Source organism: Strix uralensis, chromosome 2, assembly GCF_047716275.1.
Source record: "Strix uralensis isolate ZFMK-TIS-50842 chromosome 2, bStrUra1, whole genome shotgun sequence".
NCBI classification, from domain to species: domain Eukaryota; kingdom Metazoa; phylum Chordata; class Aves; order Strigiformes; family Strigidae; genus Strix; species Strix uralensis.
The window spans coordinates 33312170-33333381 of NC_133973.1; the positions used below are offsets into that span (position 1 = coordinate 33312170).

Here is a 21212-nt window from a genome sequence, read left to right on the forward strand (position 1 = left end):
TTACGGAACGCGGCTGATTGCCCGCTGAAATCCCTCATCCGGAGATCCTGCCAGGCGTAGCTGTCAGCTGGGTTTCCCCGAGCCCTGTGAGCCAGCGTGTGAGGAGAGGAGCCGGGCTGGAGCAGGACACTCGGCAGGGTCTGGCGTGCGGGCAAGGGGGTCCGAAGGAGGGAAAGCAGGGAAGCTGCGCTGCGGGGGGCAGGGAGCGGTGGGGAGCACCTTGCACCTGCCTGGGGAAAACTACAAGTTGTCACATGAGTCGGGGGGGTGTGTAAGTCCGTGACAGTCCTTCAACCATTGCCAAGCAGGAGCGAGAGGGGAAAATAAGTTAAAAATAAAGCCTTTCGCAGGGGGTGTGAAGGCGAGATCGTGCCTCTTCGCCAAGAGGGAGGTGCCGGGACCTCGAACTGCCCGGGGAGGGGTGGAGAGAGCCGGGGGAGGGCGGGCGAGGTGCCGCCGGGTCTGAGTCAGGCCGGCCCGCACGATGTGCGTTGAGGGCAGTGCCAGGCACGGCGCCGCCGAGGAGCCTCTTCCCTTCCCCTCCGCCCTCCCGGGCTCCCCCGCGCGGCGACGCGCCTCCCGGGGCCGCGGGCCGGCCGGGACCCCCTCCCGCTGCGGCGGGGGGCGGCTGCGCTGCGGCCTCGGCCGCGGCCTCGGGCAGGGCTGCTCCGCCCTCCTCCTCCTCCTCCTCCTCCTCCTCCTCCTCCCGCGCGGTGCCGGGGCAGCCGGCGCTGCCCCGCGGCGGAGGGCGCCCGGCGGGCCGGGGGTGGCCGAGCCGCCAGCCGGGGCCGGCTCCGCCATGTGAGGCGGCGGGCCTGCCCCCCCCCCGCCCCGCCCCGAGCCGCCCTCTCCCGCACCATGAGGGAAGGGGGCGCGGGGCAGCACCCACGCCGGAGACAGGTAGAACCCGGGCGGCTCCTCCGCCTCCTCTCCTGCGTGATCCTCGTGTGCAGCGCGGAGGTGGCGGCGCTCGCCGACTTCTCAGGTACGGGGCGGCGGCCGCGGCGGCACCGACTAACGGTCACCCGGGGCGCGGTGCCCGGCGCGGCAGGCTGAGGGGCGCGGGCGGCCGGGGGAGGAGGAGGGGAGGGCACCTGCGTCCCAGCCGCCGGGCGGAGGTTTGGCGGCGCTACGGGCTGCCGCCCCCCCCGTAACGCCCCGGGCGGGGAGCCGTCGTACCCCGGCACCCCTGGGCGCGCCCCGCCCGGAGCGGCTCGGAAAGCGCCGTGTGGACCGGCTGGCGGCCGGCACGTCGTGGCCCGGGTGGCGGCAGGAGGGCCTGTGCCCGGGGGGCGCGGCAGCAGGCTCGCCACGGGCCGTGGCTGCGACACCGTGTGTGGAGGGAGGAAAGAGGGGTTAAGGGCTTCCAGGGGGGTCAGGCGGGAAGGGACGCGAGGACCTGAACTGTCGGTTTCTTCTCAGCTGCGCGGTGGGAAGGCTGTGCGTGGATCGGCCAGGGCCTGACCCGAAGTGCGTGGAAGTCCCTGGAAAAGTTCCCAACTTTCTCCTGGAGGCTTGGAGTCGGGCCCTGAGCGAGCCGTCGGCAGCCCCGGTGGCGAACAAGCGCTGCCCTTCTCTCTGCTGGGAGCGCGTCTCGCCCGGCAGCGGTGGGATGGTGGGAGCCGCTCCCGAGGGAGCAGAGGCGCTGGGTGTCAGGCAGAAACCACGTATGTGATTGCTGCGAGGGTGCCGTGTCCGTGCAGAGCGGCTGTAGAAACTGGAAAGATGTCCTTGCTTCCAGCAGAACAAAGAAGCAATCTTTCTTTTCTGTTTGAGAAAACTGCACTCTTGTAAATTTTTTTTGTGCTCCAGGACATCTCACTGCTGCTAGAAAGTTGTTCAGGAGAGCTGTTTCTCTCCTTCCTATATTTCACAGTAAGCACAGTATATTCCTGGCAATTGCAAGCGTAAGAAACTGCCTCTAGGGCAGAAAGCAAACCTTACCCTTACTGAACAGAACAGAACTTTCCCAAAGCCAGTAGAGTGCTCCGGAACAAAGTTAGTATATAATTAATAGTCCAAATGCGTCGTTACGCACGGTAATGTAGTTTGTGTTAATACACTTCAGAATGCTGGTGAAAGTTTGGTAGAAACTATTTTCTCAGCAATAGGAAAATAAATGTGATTTTATTATTATGTCCAACTCCATAAGCCTGAACATTTCTAAGCAAGCAACCACCAAATACAAAGACCAGAATTATATACTTGGATATCTCCTATTAGATTCCTTTCATATGTAAAAGGCTTTTAAATGCTTGCTATCTCATTCTTTGGTGTTTTTTTGGCTTAAGTTCTGGCTTGTATATGTTAGTTTTGGAATCACATGGTAGTTCTCCACAAGAAAATAAAATAAATGTTCGATTTTTCCCTTTCAAATAGCCGCTGAGTTAAAAAATATCCCTCTAGTTTATCTAGGAAAGTTCCTCTCACAAAAGTCCATTCACTTTTCAAATGAAGTTATTTAGATAAGGTTATCCAAGATACATTTCAGAAGTACAGCTGTATTCAGTATTCATTGTGCACTGAGCTTTCCCAATAGGCAGAATGACGGAGGAAAAATCTCTGTCTCACCCCAGAGATCAGTATTAAAAATGTCATGCAGACAATTCAGTAAATAAGATGTAGGAAAGAAAATCAGATTCCAAAATTCTTGCCAGACTGGGAAGTTTCCAGGCCTGAACAAATTCTGCTCACATTTTGTTTGTACTTTTAACATGGAGATCTAATCCACAATGACAGAAAAGATGAAAATGTTACAGCAGCCTTTTAAAAAAGGTATTCAGAGCACATGGAGAAGTTTTTTACTTCAAAAGTAGGTGCTGTGGGCCAGGAACTGTCAGAGGTAAGATGACACCCTGCAGTGCCATCCCCGGTCTGTTTAATAAAGAATCACAACAGGCTCTGTCACAGCAGCTTCAAGCTGAGCTTCTAGAGTTCCTGAATTTCCTTATGTGCTCCCTCCCTCAGAAGGAACAGCGACTTGATTTTCATAAGTGCTGTTGAATTTACTTGAAAACAAATCTGCCCTGTTTAAAGGGGCAGCACCTTGCAGTTCCCAAGGTGGAGGCAGCTCCTGGGGGGTTATCCTGAGGGATGAGGAGCGGGGATAACCCTGGGGGCAGCTGACTGCCCCTGCTTTGCCCATCACCTGCACTTTTCATCTTCTGGGAAGGGTCAGGTCTAACCCTGCCCTTCTGAGGGGAAAGCTTCCAGGCAGCAGGTTATAGTTTCCACATGCCACCTGTGCCATAGCAAAAGGAGCTGAGATCCACACCTTGAATGCGTTCTGCATGAGTTGAGCTGGTACTGGAATTCAGGAGTGCACAGAGAACTGGGAGGCCAGTTGCTTAAACTTTTCCCCCTTTTCACAGATTTCAGGCTTTTATACTCAGAGTATCAGGGGCATACTTTTTTGGTTCATTGCCTTTTCCGCTCTGTATGTTTCCAGCATCAGATCTCTACCTCAACAGCCCAAACTTTGTTCCTCTCTCCTTCTCCCTCCTTCCCCATTCTGACAGCTTTCTACAATCACTTCCCAGACTGCTGTCAGATGGCAACAACCGCACATGTAATCTTTGGTGTTCTCTTTATGTATGTATTAAATTGCGCTAGCGATTCTAACCTGCCCAGGGTCCATTTGTTAATCCCAAGACCTAGCTGCTTGCTTGTAACAACACGAAGATGACCCTTCTGGGGATCTGTTTGGTGGGGTGGAAAGGGGAGTAGGGAACAGTGTATGTGGGTAGTGAAGGGTTATTTTTTTTTTATGTTTGACTTGTATTTATTTCCCCATTTAGAAAACTGTGGTCATTTTTTATGGATCACAGAACAGCAGCAGTGAAACTAGTACAGTATTTATCCCTCCCTTTTCATAAGAGAGATGTTGGCAGCTCTGGCTGTGAGTACAATCTCTTCATTTGGTTATTGCAGATCAATTGCTATTGTGGTCTTGTTACTACTCTTGCCCTTATAGGATGTAGAACTTCAGGTTCTTGTTCTCATATGTTTCTCAGTCTAGCTTTTAGCTATGAAAAAAACTTTTGTTAGCGGTTTTTGGGTTTTTTTGTTTTGTTTTTTTTTTTAAGAGACATTTCTTCAGTGTACAATATCCTTTTATGAATTGGTATGTGAATTGCTATTTTCTAGGGAGAAAAATGTTCTGAAACAAGACTCCAACAGCAGTTCTAAATCAAACTCTGTGAGGAGGACTCTGTCAATAAGCAAAATTAGTTTCTCCTTTTAATAACAGGAGATAGTGGAGGGAAAGTAATGTTGATACACACAATACTTAAAGATCTGCGTAATCTATTCTTCTCTAGCAGTTTGGTGGCAACAAAGAACATATTTATTAATTGCATTAGTTATTGGAAGTGGAGGTTTGCTCTGAGGTCTGCAGTCCTTTATGTGATTAATTTTAAAAGAGGGATCCAAGCATTTGTGCCCAAATTTGAAACTGAAAGCTGAAAGTTTGGAAGAAGACGGATTTAATCCACAGTTCTTTCCTTAGATCTTCATGCATATTGGTTTGATCCTACAGCTAGAGAATTTTCTTCCCCTCATGCCTACTCTTCAACACAAATCTAGAATACCTTTTCACCAAAATATTTATTCATGTCCACAGTTTCAATTCCTACTTGACAAAGCTCTCAGAAATTGCTGAAATTTGCTAACAAACCCAGCAAATTTATAAGCTATACTACACGTAACTTCTATACTATACTTAACTTATATACCTATACTGGTGCTATAGAAAGCCTAACTGCTACCACTGCTGCTGAGAGCTGGTTTTGCTGGGGATTGGTGGCATTTGCACAGGAGCCTGTACCTTCCTAACAACAGCAGGAGTCACTGCTCCCTCGTCTCATCCTCCTGACCTCCTTGCTGGCAATGGGAAAAGTGCTGGGCTCGCCTTGGCTCTCTGTCCTAGCCCTGCTCCTTCTCCCACCTTTTTCCTGTCTGCTGCAAAAGTGAACTGACCTCTTATCCGTCTAAATTCATTCTCTCTGGCAACACTAAGGAACACCCACTCACCTTTTTTTATACCCTTTTTTCTTCCTCTTCTCCTTCATTTCTCCATGGTACTTTGAGCTTAGGCTTTCCGCTTGAGCTGGCCTCCTTTGCTCACTTCATCAGTCAATCTCCCTTTCTTTACCCTGGTCCCAGCCAGGTTTTCTGGGCAGCTTTCAAGAAACGTGGCTGTAACCGAAGATCAAAAATGAAGTAACTGTGTGATTGCATAACTGGGCTGAAGAATGACTTTCTGGATGTGAACAGAAAAAGCAGTGGCTACTTAGGTAGAACCTTTTAATCTTTGTCCACTGGTGTCAACTTTTCTTTCTTTTTCCAGAACAGTTCAGACAGAGCTAGGCATTGCTTTAACTCCATAGACTTGATCTTCTGACCCAACAACAGAAGACAAATGGATCTAATGGAAAAGCAAACCAGTTCATCCAAGAAATATAATCTGATCCTGTGGCCTTTCTGCATTGAAAGTTTCCATTAAGTTCTGTGGCATTCACCCATCCCAGATTCCCCCAGGCAAAAGGAAAGCAAACAAATGCTTCGAGCAAATGCTTTGTTTGTAATAACGTGGCAGGATCAATCATGACCACAATGATGCAGAGGTTTTTTTGTTGGTTTTGTGTTGGTTAGATAATATCCTGTATAAATTTTCTTGAGTCGGTTCTGTTGACTCACCGTGACAAAGTGGAGCTTGTCCTTCAACCAGGGTATTTAAAGAGGTGCTAAAAGGAGTGATGTCAATGATGCATCTTCTTGATACTGCCTTGTAAAAGTCAAATGAAAATTTTGGTTGCTTTGTGTAAAGAAAAACATTTCATTTTAGAAACATGTTTCATTTCAATAATATGGGAGTTAAACATCAAAGTCTGGTTTAAAGTTTGTCAAAGTGGAGCAGGTTTGGATCTGGGATTTGTTCTGTGGAACAGAGGTGTGTGTCAGAAGTGAGATTTTAGTTTAGATCATGGTGCTGAGATCCAAGGTTTTGTTTCAGGCCTGTCTGCAGTTCTTGCTGCTTTCCTGAGGAAGTGTAGCTTATGAAATCCCATTTTAGATGTGGATTTTGCCTAATAGTATTTGTTAAATCTGCTGATCAGATTTAATCATCCATGTTAGAGAAGTAAAAGCTTTGGTCCTGTTAAGTTCCTGAACATCTTGTGAGCATAAGTAGCTAGGCTGTACTAGCATCCCCCAAAAAGGATGCTGCTCCAGAAGGTCTCCCAAAGTGAGTTAAAGTGTGATGCTCCTACCTCTACAACAGATGTTGGGAAATTCAGGCATGAGACACAAACCTGTAGGAAACCTGACTTCCTGAGCTCCACTGCTCAGAGATCAACATGTTTGAGTCTGTCTTGCAAAATCTTACACCTTTGGGGCAAGAACTCTCTTTGTTCTCACTGTGCAGATTGCTGGCATCATATGTTATTTTTATTCAAAATAAATAGCAAGGATTAGCTCCCCTCTGACTTCCTATTCCATCTGCTGCTGATACCCTTCTTAGTAAGACAGCTTCCAGACAGTCTTAGCTTTATTAGAGAAAAGGGGTTACAGACCTGTTCCAAATAAATACTCAGATTTTGATGGAAGTGTCCCCAGACAGAGAAAGCACTGTCTGACCAGTCACCAGTTATCAGAATTCTGTCATCTGCCAACCATAATGTACAATTAAAATTGAAATATTTTGATATATTACCAAAGACAGAGAAAATAGTGTCTTAAAGGGAGCTGAAGAGCAGAAGGAGGCGTGGTTGCACCTTATTTGTTCAGCATTGGTGAGTCATTTCATCTGAATTTCTATGCATTTTGAGAGTTTTGTTTCAAAGGCCTATTGTGTGGCTTCTGGCAACAAATTAAATACCAGTGATGTTTGACTCTTAATTTAGAATTAATTTCAAAACATCACTCATAATATAAGACCTGATTGAAAGCCTATGGTCACTGGAAGGATTCCCAAGGATTTCACTGGGCTTTGGATGAGGGTCTCAACCCACAAATATCTGTTTATTTTTCTTCATTGTATTTATTCTTGGACAGGAAGACAAGCATTAATTTTCCAGAATCATTTTGCAATTTTGGACTTTTCATTTCTTCAGGCTAAAACTGAGTTGGGGACAATGAAGCGTTGTTGTAAAGAAAATCATCAGGCTATGAGGTAAGGTGGGGTTTGTTTTTTTCTTTTCTGGCTTGGACTCACTGTTCTATAAGCTATCATAACACTGCAAATCTGTGAGCTGCCAGAGGATGGACTTAGTGATTCCGTAGGCAAATTCCCTGATCTTTAATTTATCTGATTTTTTGAGTGTCAAATATAAATGGGAATACAAAAAATGCAGAGTTTGAGGCAGAGTTCTGTTTGCAAAATGAAACCTGCAATTTGTTTTCTGAGGAGCTGGCAATGAACAGCACCCGCCCCACAAGTTTGAATGGAGGTTCAAGTTCATAAATCCAAGTTTTCGAAGAAATATTTTCCTCTAGTCTCTGAGGTTCTCCTGCTTGCAGTTTTTGGGAAGATTATAACTTTGCTGTCTCTTGGGCATAATGATTCACTCATTCTGTCTCCAGAAGCAGTTGTCACCCGCTGAGCCTTTCTCTTGTTACTTCTTGTTAATGGCACTAGAAGAGGCTACTCTGTCTCCAGTCAAAAGAAGGATTTTTTGGCAAGGGCAGAAAAGAGCCTCACAGTCTCCCTTAACAGTGTCATACCTCTTGTCAGCATCGTGGGACAGGAGGAAGAAAATCTTCCTTTTCTACTGTAATAGCTCCCTATTAAGTCCCAGGACAAGTGTTTGCCCATATGGCTTCATGGAATAGCTTGAGAGAAGCATAACTGACCATAGCATGGAGTTTACTACAGACCAAAATCTCTGGGGATCAGTAAGAGTTTGCCTCTTCGTAACACAAGAAGGGAAGAGGGAAATAAAAAGAGAAAGTGAGTGAGAAAAAGGAAGGTGAATAGGGATCTCTCCAGTTTCCTCAGAAATCCATTTGGATACAGTGAAAATAAGCATCACTCCTAGGAGACAATACAAGGGAATATGAAACTGTAGATCTGAAGGAAAGAGAAAACAGCTGTGGGAGGGTATGAGAAAGAGAATAGGCATCTGGTCTGTGAGTGCAGGATTCAAGGATTTTCCCACTCTGCAAAAATTTAATTCACATAACTGCAAGTCTGAGCAGAGTGGCATGGATATGTAGAGGTTATGTGATTCCTGGAGAAACAATGCCCATTTGGCATAACCAAAAAGTTATGGGAGGTCTATACTTTCTTCATGATGTCTTGGGTTTGTTCTTCTAAAGTGAGCTCATGGCTTGGCTTCTTGCGGGCACTGCTACTCATTGAATAAACCCTGTTCACATACTAGAGTTTGAATGTTTTTACGCTGAATTATCTGCTGGTTACCTGGGTCCTTTCTCTGGTTTAAGTGGATCCGAGCTCTTGCTTTATTTGACCCTCTGATTTAGCAGACAGTGAGAATTAGGTTCGATAAGATGGTTATGATCCATGAGGTATGACCATGAGGGAAAAAATTAAACTAGACAATTTCCTTAGGCAAGCGCACATGTTGATAAAGCAGTTAATGGAAAACCTGACCAACATCTTCATCACCGATGCCTGCTTTGATTGCCATATGATGCCAAAATTTTCTTATTGAAGGCTTAATACTTCATCTGTGATGAAAGCCACTGAAAACAAATTGCTCCATTAGCAGTAGGCTGATTAGGTCTCCAGTGTAAGTATGCTGTCTCTTCAGCAACTAGTTGACTTTTAGCATTAGTCAATTAGATTGAGTTGGAAGCAACAGTTCTTACTTTGACCTGTCAGCTTAGGCTTCAATTTTTGTGGAACTTGTAGGAATTTTATTTCTTTGAGCTCTGTACCCCTCAGGTTTGAAACTGGCCATTGAGCTTAGAAGTTGTTGAGTAAGAGAATGGCAGGTGGACAGAGATTATGATCTCATAAGCTTCATCTCCTTTAGAAATGGTCAACTGAGAACTCTCAAGGACTGATTCTAAGAGAAGCAACAGCTTTGGATGATCTGAAACCAAACTAGACATTTGGAAATGGAAAGTTTTTTTATGGTCACTAGTGTATCAGTGAAACTAGACTACCACTATTTTTTTCCAAGTGAACATCTATCCCCACATCAAAAAGGTTTAGGTAATATAAAAAGTACAGTGATTATACAAATATTGTTTTCCTTTGCATGCCATCTCCTGCTGTACAAGCAAAAGGATGAAGTTAGTAGGATAGCAGTCACTTGTAAAGAGTATGAGTGTTGAGAGAAATAGTGGAAAAAGGCACTCTGAAAAAAACAAGCAATGGGGGGAAATAAAGTCAAATTAGTGACTATGCAAGAAAGCACGTATTAAGCAAGTATGGATTTTATGTGTATCTGCTGAGTGAAGCTGTTACGCTCATTTCTGAACGGTGAGTAGAATAAACAATGCTTCTGCTGAAGTATATTTCTTACTGATAAAAGACTGTAAGACCAAGTCTGGCTAGAATGACTCAAACAGTATGCTTACAAGGCACTTGGATGAAAAAGAATAAAATGATGGGGCAAGAAACACAGCATTGTGAATTTTGGAAACAGTGTCTTTCCTGTATAAAGTTTTGTCCTCTGTCACGATTACTAATTCTAAAAAAGAGCTACTGCAGAAGGAAATTGAAGACAACCCAGGTAAGAGACTAGAGAGATTTACATGAAGCAGATCCTTGCTTCTGTGAACAGAGCCAAATGGGTGCTGTCACATCCACACATACCACCTGACTCTGAGAGCACTGATTATGCAGTAACCCTGAACAGCATGGTCTGTGGTGTAGCTGCCTCTAAAGACCAGTTGAGGGTATGGGGGAGGAAATTTAGGGGTTAATTTCTCTTCAGTGCTTCCTTCACACACTAATGGAGAAAATATTGCTGGAAAAGTACTGCAGCTGGATCCCAAATACCAATAAATATCAGTTTGATGCTTCTAATGGTGTTTGTAGTAGGGTTTATCAACAGTTCTGTTATCACCGTATGAGATCTCTTCTTTCAAACTTGCCAGTCTTGCTTGTGTATTTTTAATGACTGTTGGCACAGTTCTTCATAAAACTGCAGGAGCTGATGTAGATTTACCGAATGGATTAGCCTTCTGGGACTCCCACAACAATATGTGTGCTATTTCAACCTATTTTGATCTAAAATGGATTTGTATGTCTTTAAAACGAACTAGCAAATTACTGTGCTAATTAAGATAGATCGAATGATGCACAGGAACTAATAATACTAAATCTGTATATGAAGGCCTAATTCTGAGAATCCTTGTGGACTGTGTGCTACTCAGCTTCAGGCTCTAAAAATATTCCATTGCAAAGCTGCTCTCTTGCCAAAAAGACATTACATCAGTCAACGCTGAGATTGCATTTAATATGTGCTAGGCATTAGACTCACAGTTTGAAATGCTGTTCTCCTTGATGCTTCCATATGGTGAGGTTCACACCAGTCCAGTGAGGCTGGACAGAATATACACATTTCTTTCTTACTCTAATGCCGACAACTGAAAAGGGGCCTTAAAGCCTCACGTTAGCATCCTCCACCATAAGGAACGAATCCAGAAAATCTGAGCACCCTGTACTGTCTTATGTCGTACACTGGAGACGTGACACATCTCTTGGCTGACCACTTCCAGGCTTTTTGGTAGTCATATTTTTTTAAACTGAAACTTTCTAAGTTCCCAGTTTTTCAGTGCTTTTAAGAGAGAAAAAAAATTCTTTCTGGATTTTCGTACCTTCAGGTTCATTACTACCATTATTGTTGCTATTTAAAGCAATAATGCCAGGGGCAAACGTTGAGTTTTTCACACAAAGAGGTATCTATTTACAACCTTCACTCTCTTAGGCCAGTTATTTTTGTCTGTCATTGTTATTACCAGTTGTTAGTCCTCCTTTGCAAGAAGAAGCGATTGGTAAGACTTAAAGCTTTGTTCAGTTGCTCAGCCTCAGTGTTTTGTGTGTTTTTCTGGTGCTATGTTTTTTCAGTTGAAGGTCTTTGTCAACACAGTGGATGCTGTGACTAGTTCGCCTGATTCTGGAAGAAAGGATTACACTTGGATTCTGCATTGGTGTTTTGAGTCTTAGTTTAAAGTTACAATGAGTGAGTAGTCTGGGTTATGCAGACAGTTGAGTGGGATGATACCTTCTGGCCTTCAAATCAATGGGATCTGTTTATTGCCATATGATTCAGGCTTAACTCCTGAGCCAGTCTGTAATGTCTTGTACATGATTGTGTATGCAGAGCACCCCATACATTGCTTATGAATGTGTGTCTTGGATAAAAGGGAAAGCTCCCGGTGGGGCTTTCACACAGAGGCGTAGAGATGTTATTGGGACACTGCAGTATTGCCAAGTTTTTCTAATTTAGACAATTCTCCCAGTAGCTGACTTTTTAAAATGAAGTTTCATATTGTTTTAAAGAAGAGTGACATTTATTATTTTTGAAAAAAGAAAGAGGAAATCTATAGTCCTCCTTATTGCAGAATAACGCTTGAAAAAGTGACTGCCATAGCTAAACACCACCTCCCCCTCCATCACCCAACAACCCAGAAAACAAAGAGGAAAACCCCAACATTAGGTTTAAAACATTGTCATCTAAGGATTTTTTTAGGGTCTGCTTAAGATTCTGTTTGGGGTAAGGAAACCCATAACTCACAAGTCTTCTGGTTTCCCAGTCCGGGTGCACATGCAGCCATGACCTCGCTCGATCCATGCTGGGGTGAGCTGTGGTTGTGCTCCAGCCCTCCCTGTGCCCTGCTTTCCAGGGGAGGGGAATCTCCTCATATGCTGGCTGGAGAGGAGCTAGCAAGTACTTCCCTAGCACACAGGGGACCAGGACTTACAGGTGTGTTGTAGTCCAGGCACAGCCTCTAGCTCCCATATTAGATATTTTTACAAAATAATTTTCTCAGGATTCACAACTAACAGATACTGATTAACTAAACAAATACAAACTGAGAGCTTCTGAACAACAAATAGTGCCCTGAAGTGCCTGTAGCCCACGCGATGTGCTGGGCTGGTGCCTGAAAGTGACACAATCCTGCTGTCTGATTTGGACGGTGACACAACTCCGCTGTCTATTTCGGATGACCTGATTTAATTGCGCCAGTTGAGAGAAATGCAGAAAAGGAAGCGTGCCTCAGAAAGAGTGACAGAGCCATTCAACTCTTACAATGCCTTCTCTCCTGATAACCATGGCTGTTATTAATTGTAGAGATAAGAACATATTTTTTCCCTAACCTTACATTGTCATTCGGCTAAATTTGCTGCCTCGAGGGAAGTGTGTTTCTATACAGAATTTGGTAAACAATGTAGGGATACTCATGGTCTCGAGAAGATGAAGCTTTCTACCAGGGTGACTACAAGGCCACGCTGCCCAGGAAAGGAGGGAAAACAACTGGAAACTGCTCCCTCCTGTGCAAGCACCACTGGGACCAAGGTGAGAGGCGGCAGCTGCTAAGAAAACTCTTATTCCTGAGCCAAGCACAGGGCAGGCAGCACCCCAGTGCATGAAGAGGGCCAGTGTGAGGAGAGGAAAAAAGCTGGTGTTTTTCAGGGAAGAGCAAGAGGAAATCATGACTTTTTGAGTGGGAATTCTTTCTCAGCATGGACCATGAGCTGCGTGGTTGGCACCGCTCTTCGCAAAGGGCTGACCACTCCACTTGTGACTATGTAGTCTGTGTGTGTAGTAATAAAAAATGCAGGTTTACATGGTTGGCCATGTGAGACGAGTAATTTAGATACTAGTACGTCACAACTTCTCTTATCAGAGAACATTAAGTTTCAGCCAATTTCCATTACTATTTTTATCCTTTATTGTGTGCAAATACTCAAGGATTTTAATAACAGCAGAGTCACTTTAAATGCCGCTTGGAAAGCTGGAGAGCGTGATGTCTTACTCTCACCAGTTCACCTAGCACTATTTTTACAAGTGAACCATATTCCTTATACAGAATCAGAGCAAGTTTTTTATAAAGGCATTTTTTTAAAGGATTGAATAGTTGCAATTGTTGGAGAAAGGTGCTTAGATACTGGATTAGGAATTTGCAGGATCAAAGTAGCAGTTAAGATGCCAGGGAACTCATCCAAATCACAACATAGCTGATATTCTTTAGGGAATACTGGGCTGTTTTGTATACAGCACTCTTGGCTCCAAGTAACTTAAAACCTGAAGAATTGAAATGATTACAAATATCGGGCTAAATCTTTCAAGGTGTTGAGTGCCCACAACTCACGTTGGGCTGAATACTCTTTTACACTGTGGCCCTTTATGCTGTGATGGCAATGTCAAAGGCATTCAGCGGCAGTAAATGCCACTGGAGGCCCCTTTACATTATCGGACCGTAGCAAAGTCACTTGGGTGCAATTGGGCATTCGGCCCATTTTCCTGGCAATACTCAGCACCTTTCAGGAGCAGGCTGACAGAGGAGTGGCTCTGACAGGAAAGCTCAACTATTTGTGATCTCAATTACACAGAAAATGTAGGGGATGGATTTTTTTTTTTTTTTTTTTTTTAACCTGTGAAAAGCCATGAGAATTTCTGCTGGGCTGGTCTCCTTGAGATCCAGACTGCAAATACGGGGCATGAAATTCTCTCCGTTTGGATTTTAGTGCCAGTGCTCAGACTGAGTTCAGTGAGGTGAGGAACTCACCTACATCTTTGCTGCACTGGAAGGTGCGTCTAGCTGACTCCTGTCCTCTCTTGGACCCTAGCTGAGGAACAGCAAAGACAAAAGTGGAGCAGGCTTCTCCTTTCTCCAGACTTAGTAACAGGTAGGGGAGCTGAATTTTCCTATGCAGTCGTGCAGCTGGAGCTGGAAAAGATACCAGAGAACTGAAATATTTTTATATAATTTACTTGGAATACTTACATTTCTATTTTAAAACCATTTTTTTAAATTGCTCATCTTTGGTGAAAGGTTTAAAAAAGGCAAAAAGTGTGAAAATTAAATGGCATGAGCAAACTCTTTTTCAATATTTTCTTTGAGAAAACTAATTTTTGTTTTAAACAAAAACCTTGTCATTCTCATTCAGCCACCAAAATAAGAAAATATGGTTTCATTTTTTTCTCCATTATACTTAACAGTAATAATGTTGCTGTCACCACAGTGGTGTAAGCAAGGCTTCTGAGGAGAAGATACTTGCTTTTGTCTTTAATTAGACCAATTATATGTTTGGAAAAGACACAAAGATAGGAAAAATATAATTTTTGAAATAAAAAAGATACATATATAATCATGGTCTCAGTTTTAAAACTTGTACAAATCTTTTCTTAAATCTCAAATAAATCAAATCATGCTTTCTTAATATGTTGGGTCTTGAGAATTTTGTTTGGGTTTTTTGATGTGAATGTGGATTAACTTGGTGTTCTAGAAGTTGGGAATTGATTTTAGAGGAATTATACAAAATTGAATGCATGTATAAGAATAAGGAAACTATTCAAATATAGTTATTGTCTGCACATTAATAAAAAGTTTGGCTAATAGTGGAAGAGAAAACAGATTTACTTTGATTGTAGTATATTGGGTTGTCATAAAACTCATGGGGAAAAAAAGTGGGTTTGCATCTAATTTCCATGTGTTTATGGGTGAGGAATGGGGAAGGATATTGCTTTATTTATGGACTGGTATTTTGTATCTTGTATCTCTTCTGTCCCTTACGCTGCTTCTTCCCCTTCACCCACAAACCTTTTCTGCTTAAAGATCGATTTCAATCAAGTGTGACAGAGTGGTAGAGATATCAAAGCTTCATAAGTATAGGTGAGGAAAGTCTTTGAATTAAGTTACCCCTAGTAGTTTCTTATCACAATGGCTAATTTGTAATTGTCAAAGGTAGTAGCCTGCATGTTTCCATTAAAGAACTCTGCAGAACAGAGAGAAGGGCAGTAGGAGATTAAATTTATAAATATTTGTGGTGATAACAGAAATCTTGGCTAAAGAGACAATACACAGTGAAATACAAATCAGCAAAACAATTATTAGCTCTGCTGCTCATGGACTTACTTATTGGAAGATGCAAGCAGATGGTACAGGTAGACAGCTGCATACAGATCCTACCTCTCCCTCTCCTGGTAACACTGACAAACTCTCTAGCAAATACAAAATTCTATGTATATTACTTCTGGGTTTCTGTCCAGCACCTATGGTGTCCAGTACTGATGGACCACCTTTCCTCTGCTATCCTAGCATCTGATTCAGTGATACAGAATCACTTTTGTTATAACTTGTGTGAAACACAACTGCCTAGGAGCCCAGAAGTGCAAAGCATCATTTTAAGACCAGGTGTAAGGAATACCTTAGCCAGCTGGAATGCAAGAGTCTAGCTGACAAAATCAAGTAATAGCCCTTCAGACTTCTGCAAACACGCCCAGGGATTGTTAGCAACCATGACTGGCAAGGGCCCGAGCCCATTTATTGCCTGTGAAATGACATCTCCAGCGTAGTGCTGCTGCTGGAGTGCTGGTAGGGCTCTGACTCACTGCCACGCGACCTCTTGTTTTCCAGACCTGAGTGTTACGAGCATGTAAAGGTTGAGCCATTCACAGAACCATGTGGTGTGGCAGCGGGCCATACGTATAACCTTGACTACAATGCCCTTTCCAGAGACTGATTGTGGTTTTCTTATTATCTAACGAGCTTGTCATTTCCTATACTAGTTGTAACAGAGCTGAATATTTTCTAGGTTACCTAACCAAACTTCTGCAAAATCATACTGCCTATGCCTGCGATGGGGAACATTTGAGTCTGCACTGTCCTCGGCATTCAACAATAAGTGTTCAGTCAGCATTTTACGGGCAAGACTACCACATGTGTAGTACTCAGGAGCCTGAAACCAGGATGACAGAACCCATAAACTGTGTGGCACCCACCTCTTTGCAGGTATCGCACGTTGTAAAGGTTCTTAATGCACAAAATGTTTTTGACGGTTTCCATGTGGTGAACTATGGTGTGTGAAAATGGCAAGTGTTCACAAAGTTGAATGAAATGACATTGTGTCTATGTCAGTTTACCATCAGAAGTATTACAACTGAAAGGATTTGTCTGGCCAGCAGGATATTACCATAGGATTGTGAAAGCTTTGTAGCTTGCCTTCTATTTTGATGAGCCTTGCTTTGGAAACCCCAGTTCCCTAAAATAATCAATTCCCTTCTAATAAAGGGCTGGTCATGACTGAGCAGACCAGTCTTAATCCATCACACAGGCCCTCCTCGTCCTCAGTAGAGGATACAAACATTGGGCAGAACTGGGTTACAAATCCACTGAGTAAGATGGCATTCTGGTTGGTGTTTGGCTTCCATGCCTATTTTCACTCACTGAAAAGGCATTGTGACAGCTAAACAGCAGATCTTAAAAACTTCTGCAGATAGCTGCATTTCCGTGAATGCATGATTAATAGTAATGCACAAGTAATATCCTATGGTTTGCTTGCTGTGCCCGCTTAAGTGTAACATAAAATGATTTATGCTTCATAATTTACTTTTTGCTGTGGAGTCTTTTGTAACAAGGCTTAGAAAGTCTGACTTACAGTGCTATCGAAGGCTTGTTTCATCATAGTGAAAATGCCCAGTGTTAGGCCAAATTCAGTAAATCATTGCAAAAATGAGTAGTCAATGGAATCTGAACACATTCTGTCGGTGAAGCTATTGTTAAGTGCTCTATAGAAGCTTTGATGAAGCTTGCAGCATTTGTGCTTGCAGCTGACACATTGCTTCTTGACAACAGGTCTGTTCCCACCACTACTGAGTTGAAGAGTTCTACAGAGTGGTTTGGCAGTAATATCCTCTCTCCAGAAGCAATATTAGGGCAGTTTCATAAGTGTGGCTTGCCCATGCTGTACTGCAACTTCTAAAGACATTCCAGACATGACCTATGGGCCATGTGAAAGTACATCTCTCCACCAAAAAACAGTAGGCCAGATGCATCCTTGATGACATTTTACTGACTACAGTGAAGTAACACCAATGATTATTTTAGGCTTGTGAGTGCCTTTGTGAGGTCGCCATGGACAGTTTTTTCCCTTGAATATAATAAACACAGCATGGGATAACTGTTGTATAAACTATCATCATCATTCAGGCACTGTCACTGATCAAAGGCATGAAGGCATTTTGACGAGGCCATGAACGTGAGAGATACGAATGCTCTGCATCTTGGGGAGTTCCGGTTCTGTCAAGGAGAAGAGACACATCCTGTAAACTGATTTCTTAGAAAAGAGCACCAGTGATCTCATTCCTCCTGCCCTTCCCTTTGGAACTGCATCTGCAGTCTGCATAATAGGGCGTGATGCTACCCTGCAGCCGGGAGAAAACATAACAGGCATTTTTTACAGTGACCTCCTATTAAAAGGATCACTGCAGAGTTAGATCTGTCCCAAGATATTAACAGCCCTGTGTTATCTCATTACCAGTATCATTGTTTGCTTTTGTGGTTGTGTGATTTTGCACAGCAACATGATAGAAAATGCGACTGCTGTTTGCATTAAGTAGGAGAAAATACAAACAGATGCACAGGCGATAATTTAGCTCAGGTGCAAACAGAAGGTGACTCAGTAGGAGGGGACAGCTATCTCCACTTACTAAAAATGTAACTCTATTTCACCGGCCTGTTCCAGAACCATCCTAATTAAGGAGGAGTTATTTGTTTGACTTGCAACTCTGTAAAAGAAGAATTGACTGGCTGATCAAATTAAGTCTGCTGTGCTTTTCCTTCCCTTTTAAACTCTTTAGAGTGCACTTAATGCTCAGAAAGCGTTGGATGCAAGTCCTCTTCTACCAATGGGAATAAAACAGCAAGAGTGTTACAGGATCACTGCAATGTGTTGCCAATGTGTATCATTTCTGCTTGGGAGGGATGGCTTCCAGGGATGACAGGAGAGATTCAGCCCCTGCCAACTCTCTCAGCCTGGAAACAAGAGTGCAGCTTATGCTATCACAGTGGCAAATTTGTGATTTGGCCTCTTGGTATGACTGAGACCCCTTCTGATGAGAAACAAGGCAAAAGTTCCCATAGATCTTATGGGGGTACCGAAAAGCATCAGAGAATGGTATCTTAATTACTCCTGTTAAGAGTGGGGTGACCCAGAAACAACACCCTCCTTATCACAGCCTGGTGTGATTTTAAACATTAAGAATCACAGCCACAACAACATAGACTATCCAAAAATAGCATATAGAAAGCCCTCTCTAAACTGGGCCTTGAAGGTGAATAAGAATTTCATATGTACACTGCTGCATTTAAACTGGGGGTTTTTTAGGTGCTTTGGCTTGTGACTGTGTTAAAAACTGGTCTCAGGCTCATCTTGGGCAATGTCTTCACATTTTCTATAGCTACAGCTCCAAAACTGCTGATGAAGTGGGAGCTCTAATGTGAGCACTAGGACTTACTCAGTCCTTTTGCTGAACTTGGAGAGGGCTCATGTGCCCCTTAGCATTTAACACTACTGACCTTTTTATTGTCTTCCTCTGTTGCCACTCCAAGTGAAGCAGCACAGTAAGAACCATGGTATATTGCTGGGCCAAAAAATCCGGGGTAGATATGGCCTTAGAACAGCATTTAGAAAAAAAAAAAAAGACAAGCAGACTTAGGATAGACAGGCACATCTGAGCTATCCGATCAAACTAATTCTGAAATTTGTTCAAGTGGCAAGTCAAGTAAATACCTGATAATGTGTGTAACTGCAAGCAAGAAGCGCCCCTTAAGCAGGAGGTCCTACATATGGCTTAAAGCTAGGGTTGTGATTAAGTGTCACTAAGCACACCAAGTCATTAGTTAGAACTCTTTCAAGTGAAGATATTACAGAGCATGATCAGGTAAACTTAAGTAGGTCAAGGTGAAATTGTTAAAAAGACATCTTTTTGAATTACCATGCTTCACCTGGACATTGCACTCCTATAAATGCTATCAGGAGTGTGTGAGTGCCTCAGACGTGTCAGTGGAGAGACTGGGGGCTGAATGCTGAATGTGTTCCCACTTGCTCAGGGCTCTGCATGGAGTCCCAAGCACCACTGAGGCTGTGGTGGCACACAGCAAGATCTGGCTGACCTTCTGGGGGCAGAGGGAAAAGTGACAAACAACAGCAAATTGGTAACATCCTAAATTGCCATGGACATCGCTATTCCCATATACCTGGCCATGATCTAAAGTCCAGTAGAGATGTGGCCTAAATCCAGTGATACAGATGTTTCTTACATGCTTATAGCCAGAAAGTTATGAAGGAATGATTTCTCTCCTGTATAGAACGAAGTACAACTAAGTGTTCTCATTGCTATATAGCTTCATACCTTGTTTTCAAGCCTATCCTTTTTGCCTGTTGTTCTAGAAAGTACTGGATGAATGCCAAAACCTGAGATCCTGCCAGCTCCTTGTCAATAGTCGGGTTTTTGGACCTGATCTGTGTCCAGGGACCACTAAATTCCTCCTTGTCTCCTTTAAATGCAAACCTAGTAAGTAATCCACATCAGGCAAATGTGGTTTTGTGTGTATTTTGTTGTTTGTTTTGGTTAAAATGCCACTGCACAAGGCTTTGCGTAAATCCATGTGAAGTTTTGAGACTCTTAGGTTAATAGCAAGTTGTTTTTTTCTACTTTACCTTAGCTCTCCATTGTATTTGCAACTTCAGTGTGCTTGCTGCCAATTTAATGACCAGTGTAGTTTGGCAGAGTCAGATGTCAGCAGACTAGAAAAGAAAAATGATTTGGAAATTATTTTTAAAGAGATGGCAATGAAAATGTCATATTAGAATGATAGAGCTGAACAGCAAAAACAGATGCTTGGGCTAAGGATCCAAATGATGAAGAAGATATTATATAAGGAATATGCAAAAAATGTTTAAGGAGGTAGGACCAAAGCTTTCAAAGGTTCTCTGTTGCTACCTCCCATTTATAGAATAATGGCTGGAGGATACACATGCATGGCTAATTTTATTACAGAATTTCATTATAGAATAACCTGTATTCTGTGCAAGTAATTGACATTGATATGTAAACGGACAAATTCTGCCTCAAAGAGAATTCACTTTGTAAACGTGAAAAAAGTGTAAGAAAGATTAAGGCAATCATCATGAGGTTTCATTTATTGGTGGTTTTAAATTGTTTTTCTTGTTGCTATTGTATATAAGAACAAGCCCCAGTAGCCTGGGGGCTCAGCTTTTTTTGGCAGCTAATCCCCAGTGTGGCTGAAATGGGTCCCAAAGAAAATAGTTAAATGATGATTTATGGGTAGGTTCACCAGCCAACTCAGAAATACCATCCCAAAACCAAAGGAGGAAGCACAATAGGGATTTTCTTTAATCAGAGCATTAAGATAGATATCATTGGTGGAATAGGAGCAGCAGTGGCAAGCAAACTGAAGGCCCAATTTATGCAGAGTATTGAAGTCAGAGCAGAGATACGGGAATGAAGTAGGCAGATGTTACTGTTGGCAAAGCACTGACACAAGAACTCCCAGCAAGATTTACTGGGCTGATCATTAGGGGGAGAAAAAATGTCTGAAATTTAAAATTTTAATAATCTGGTTTATTATCTTAGTAGGTTTTTTTACATATTACAATTAATGCATTATTAATAGTAGATGAACTTGAATATCATATCATTGTCTGTGTCATTAGAAATTCTTTCTATTAATCAAAAGTGGATTGTGATCCTGTTTGTTACTTTTATGAGCTGCTTAATATTTTTCCCACTGGAAGTGAGCTACTTTGAATCTATAATATTCTCAGTGATCTGAGTTTTACAAAAGCTGGTCAAACTAACAGCAAGTGCTGCCTTCAGAATTGAGGAATAGTCCAGTACCAGTACAAATTACATGATTTCATGTGACAGGAAATTTGTATTTGTAGGTAAGATACCAATATTGTTAGGCTTGGCTGTGGAAAACATCCTTACTCAGGAAATCACTTGAGTGTAACTTCAAGTATGTTTTACAGTCTCCTTGCCTTCAAGTGGGCACTTAAGCAATTGCCTGAATCCCTTAGTTTTTAATCTGTTTAGAAATATTGTTGAAATATTGTTGTTGTGTCTCTGCAGAGGTCTCTGTTTTGTTCTTACCCTTGTCTTACACCACTTGGGGGGTTGTTTCTGTTGTCTGTACTTCCTCTCCAGCAACCACGAGCACAGCCATACAGACACAGTGCCCAGCTTTAGGCTGATCAGCCCTTGGGT

The 21212-nt window shown here is 43.0% G+C and overlaps 1 protein-coding gene across 4 annotated transcripts in view; it reads left to right on the plus strand.

The window, feature by feature from the left end:
- The first annotated feature begins 475 nt into the window (after positions 1–475).
- EVA1C (eva-1 homolog C) overlaps positions 476–21212 on the plus strand; it is a 40035-nt gene continuing 19298 nt past the window's right edge. The window contains exons 1-3 of one of the 4 annotated variants that reach the window (XM_074858193.1): positions 476–985; positions 15737–15933; positions 19373–19496. In XM_074858193.1, the coding sequence (XP_074714294.1) occupies positions 859–985; positions 15737–15933; positions 19373–19496 (448 nt within the window). In that variant the 5' untranslated portion in view covers positions 476–858. Of the gene's footprint in view, positions 986–7152; positions 7172–12104; positions 12495–13383; positions 13829–15736; positions 15934–19372; positions 19497–21212 lie in introns of those variants that run through there. The other 3 variants (XM_074858195.1, XM_074858196.1, XM_074858194.1) reach the window with 3 other exon arrangements.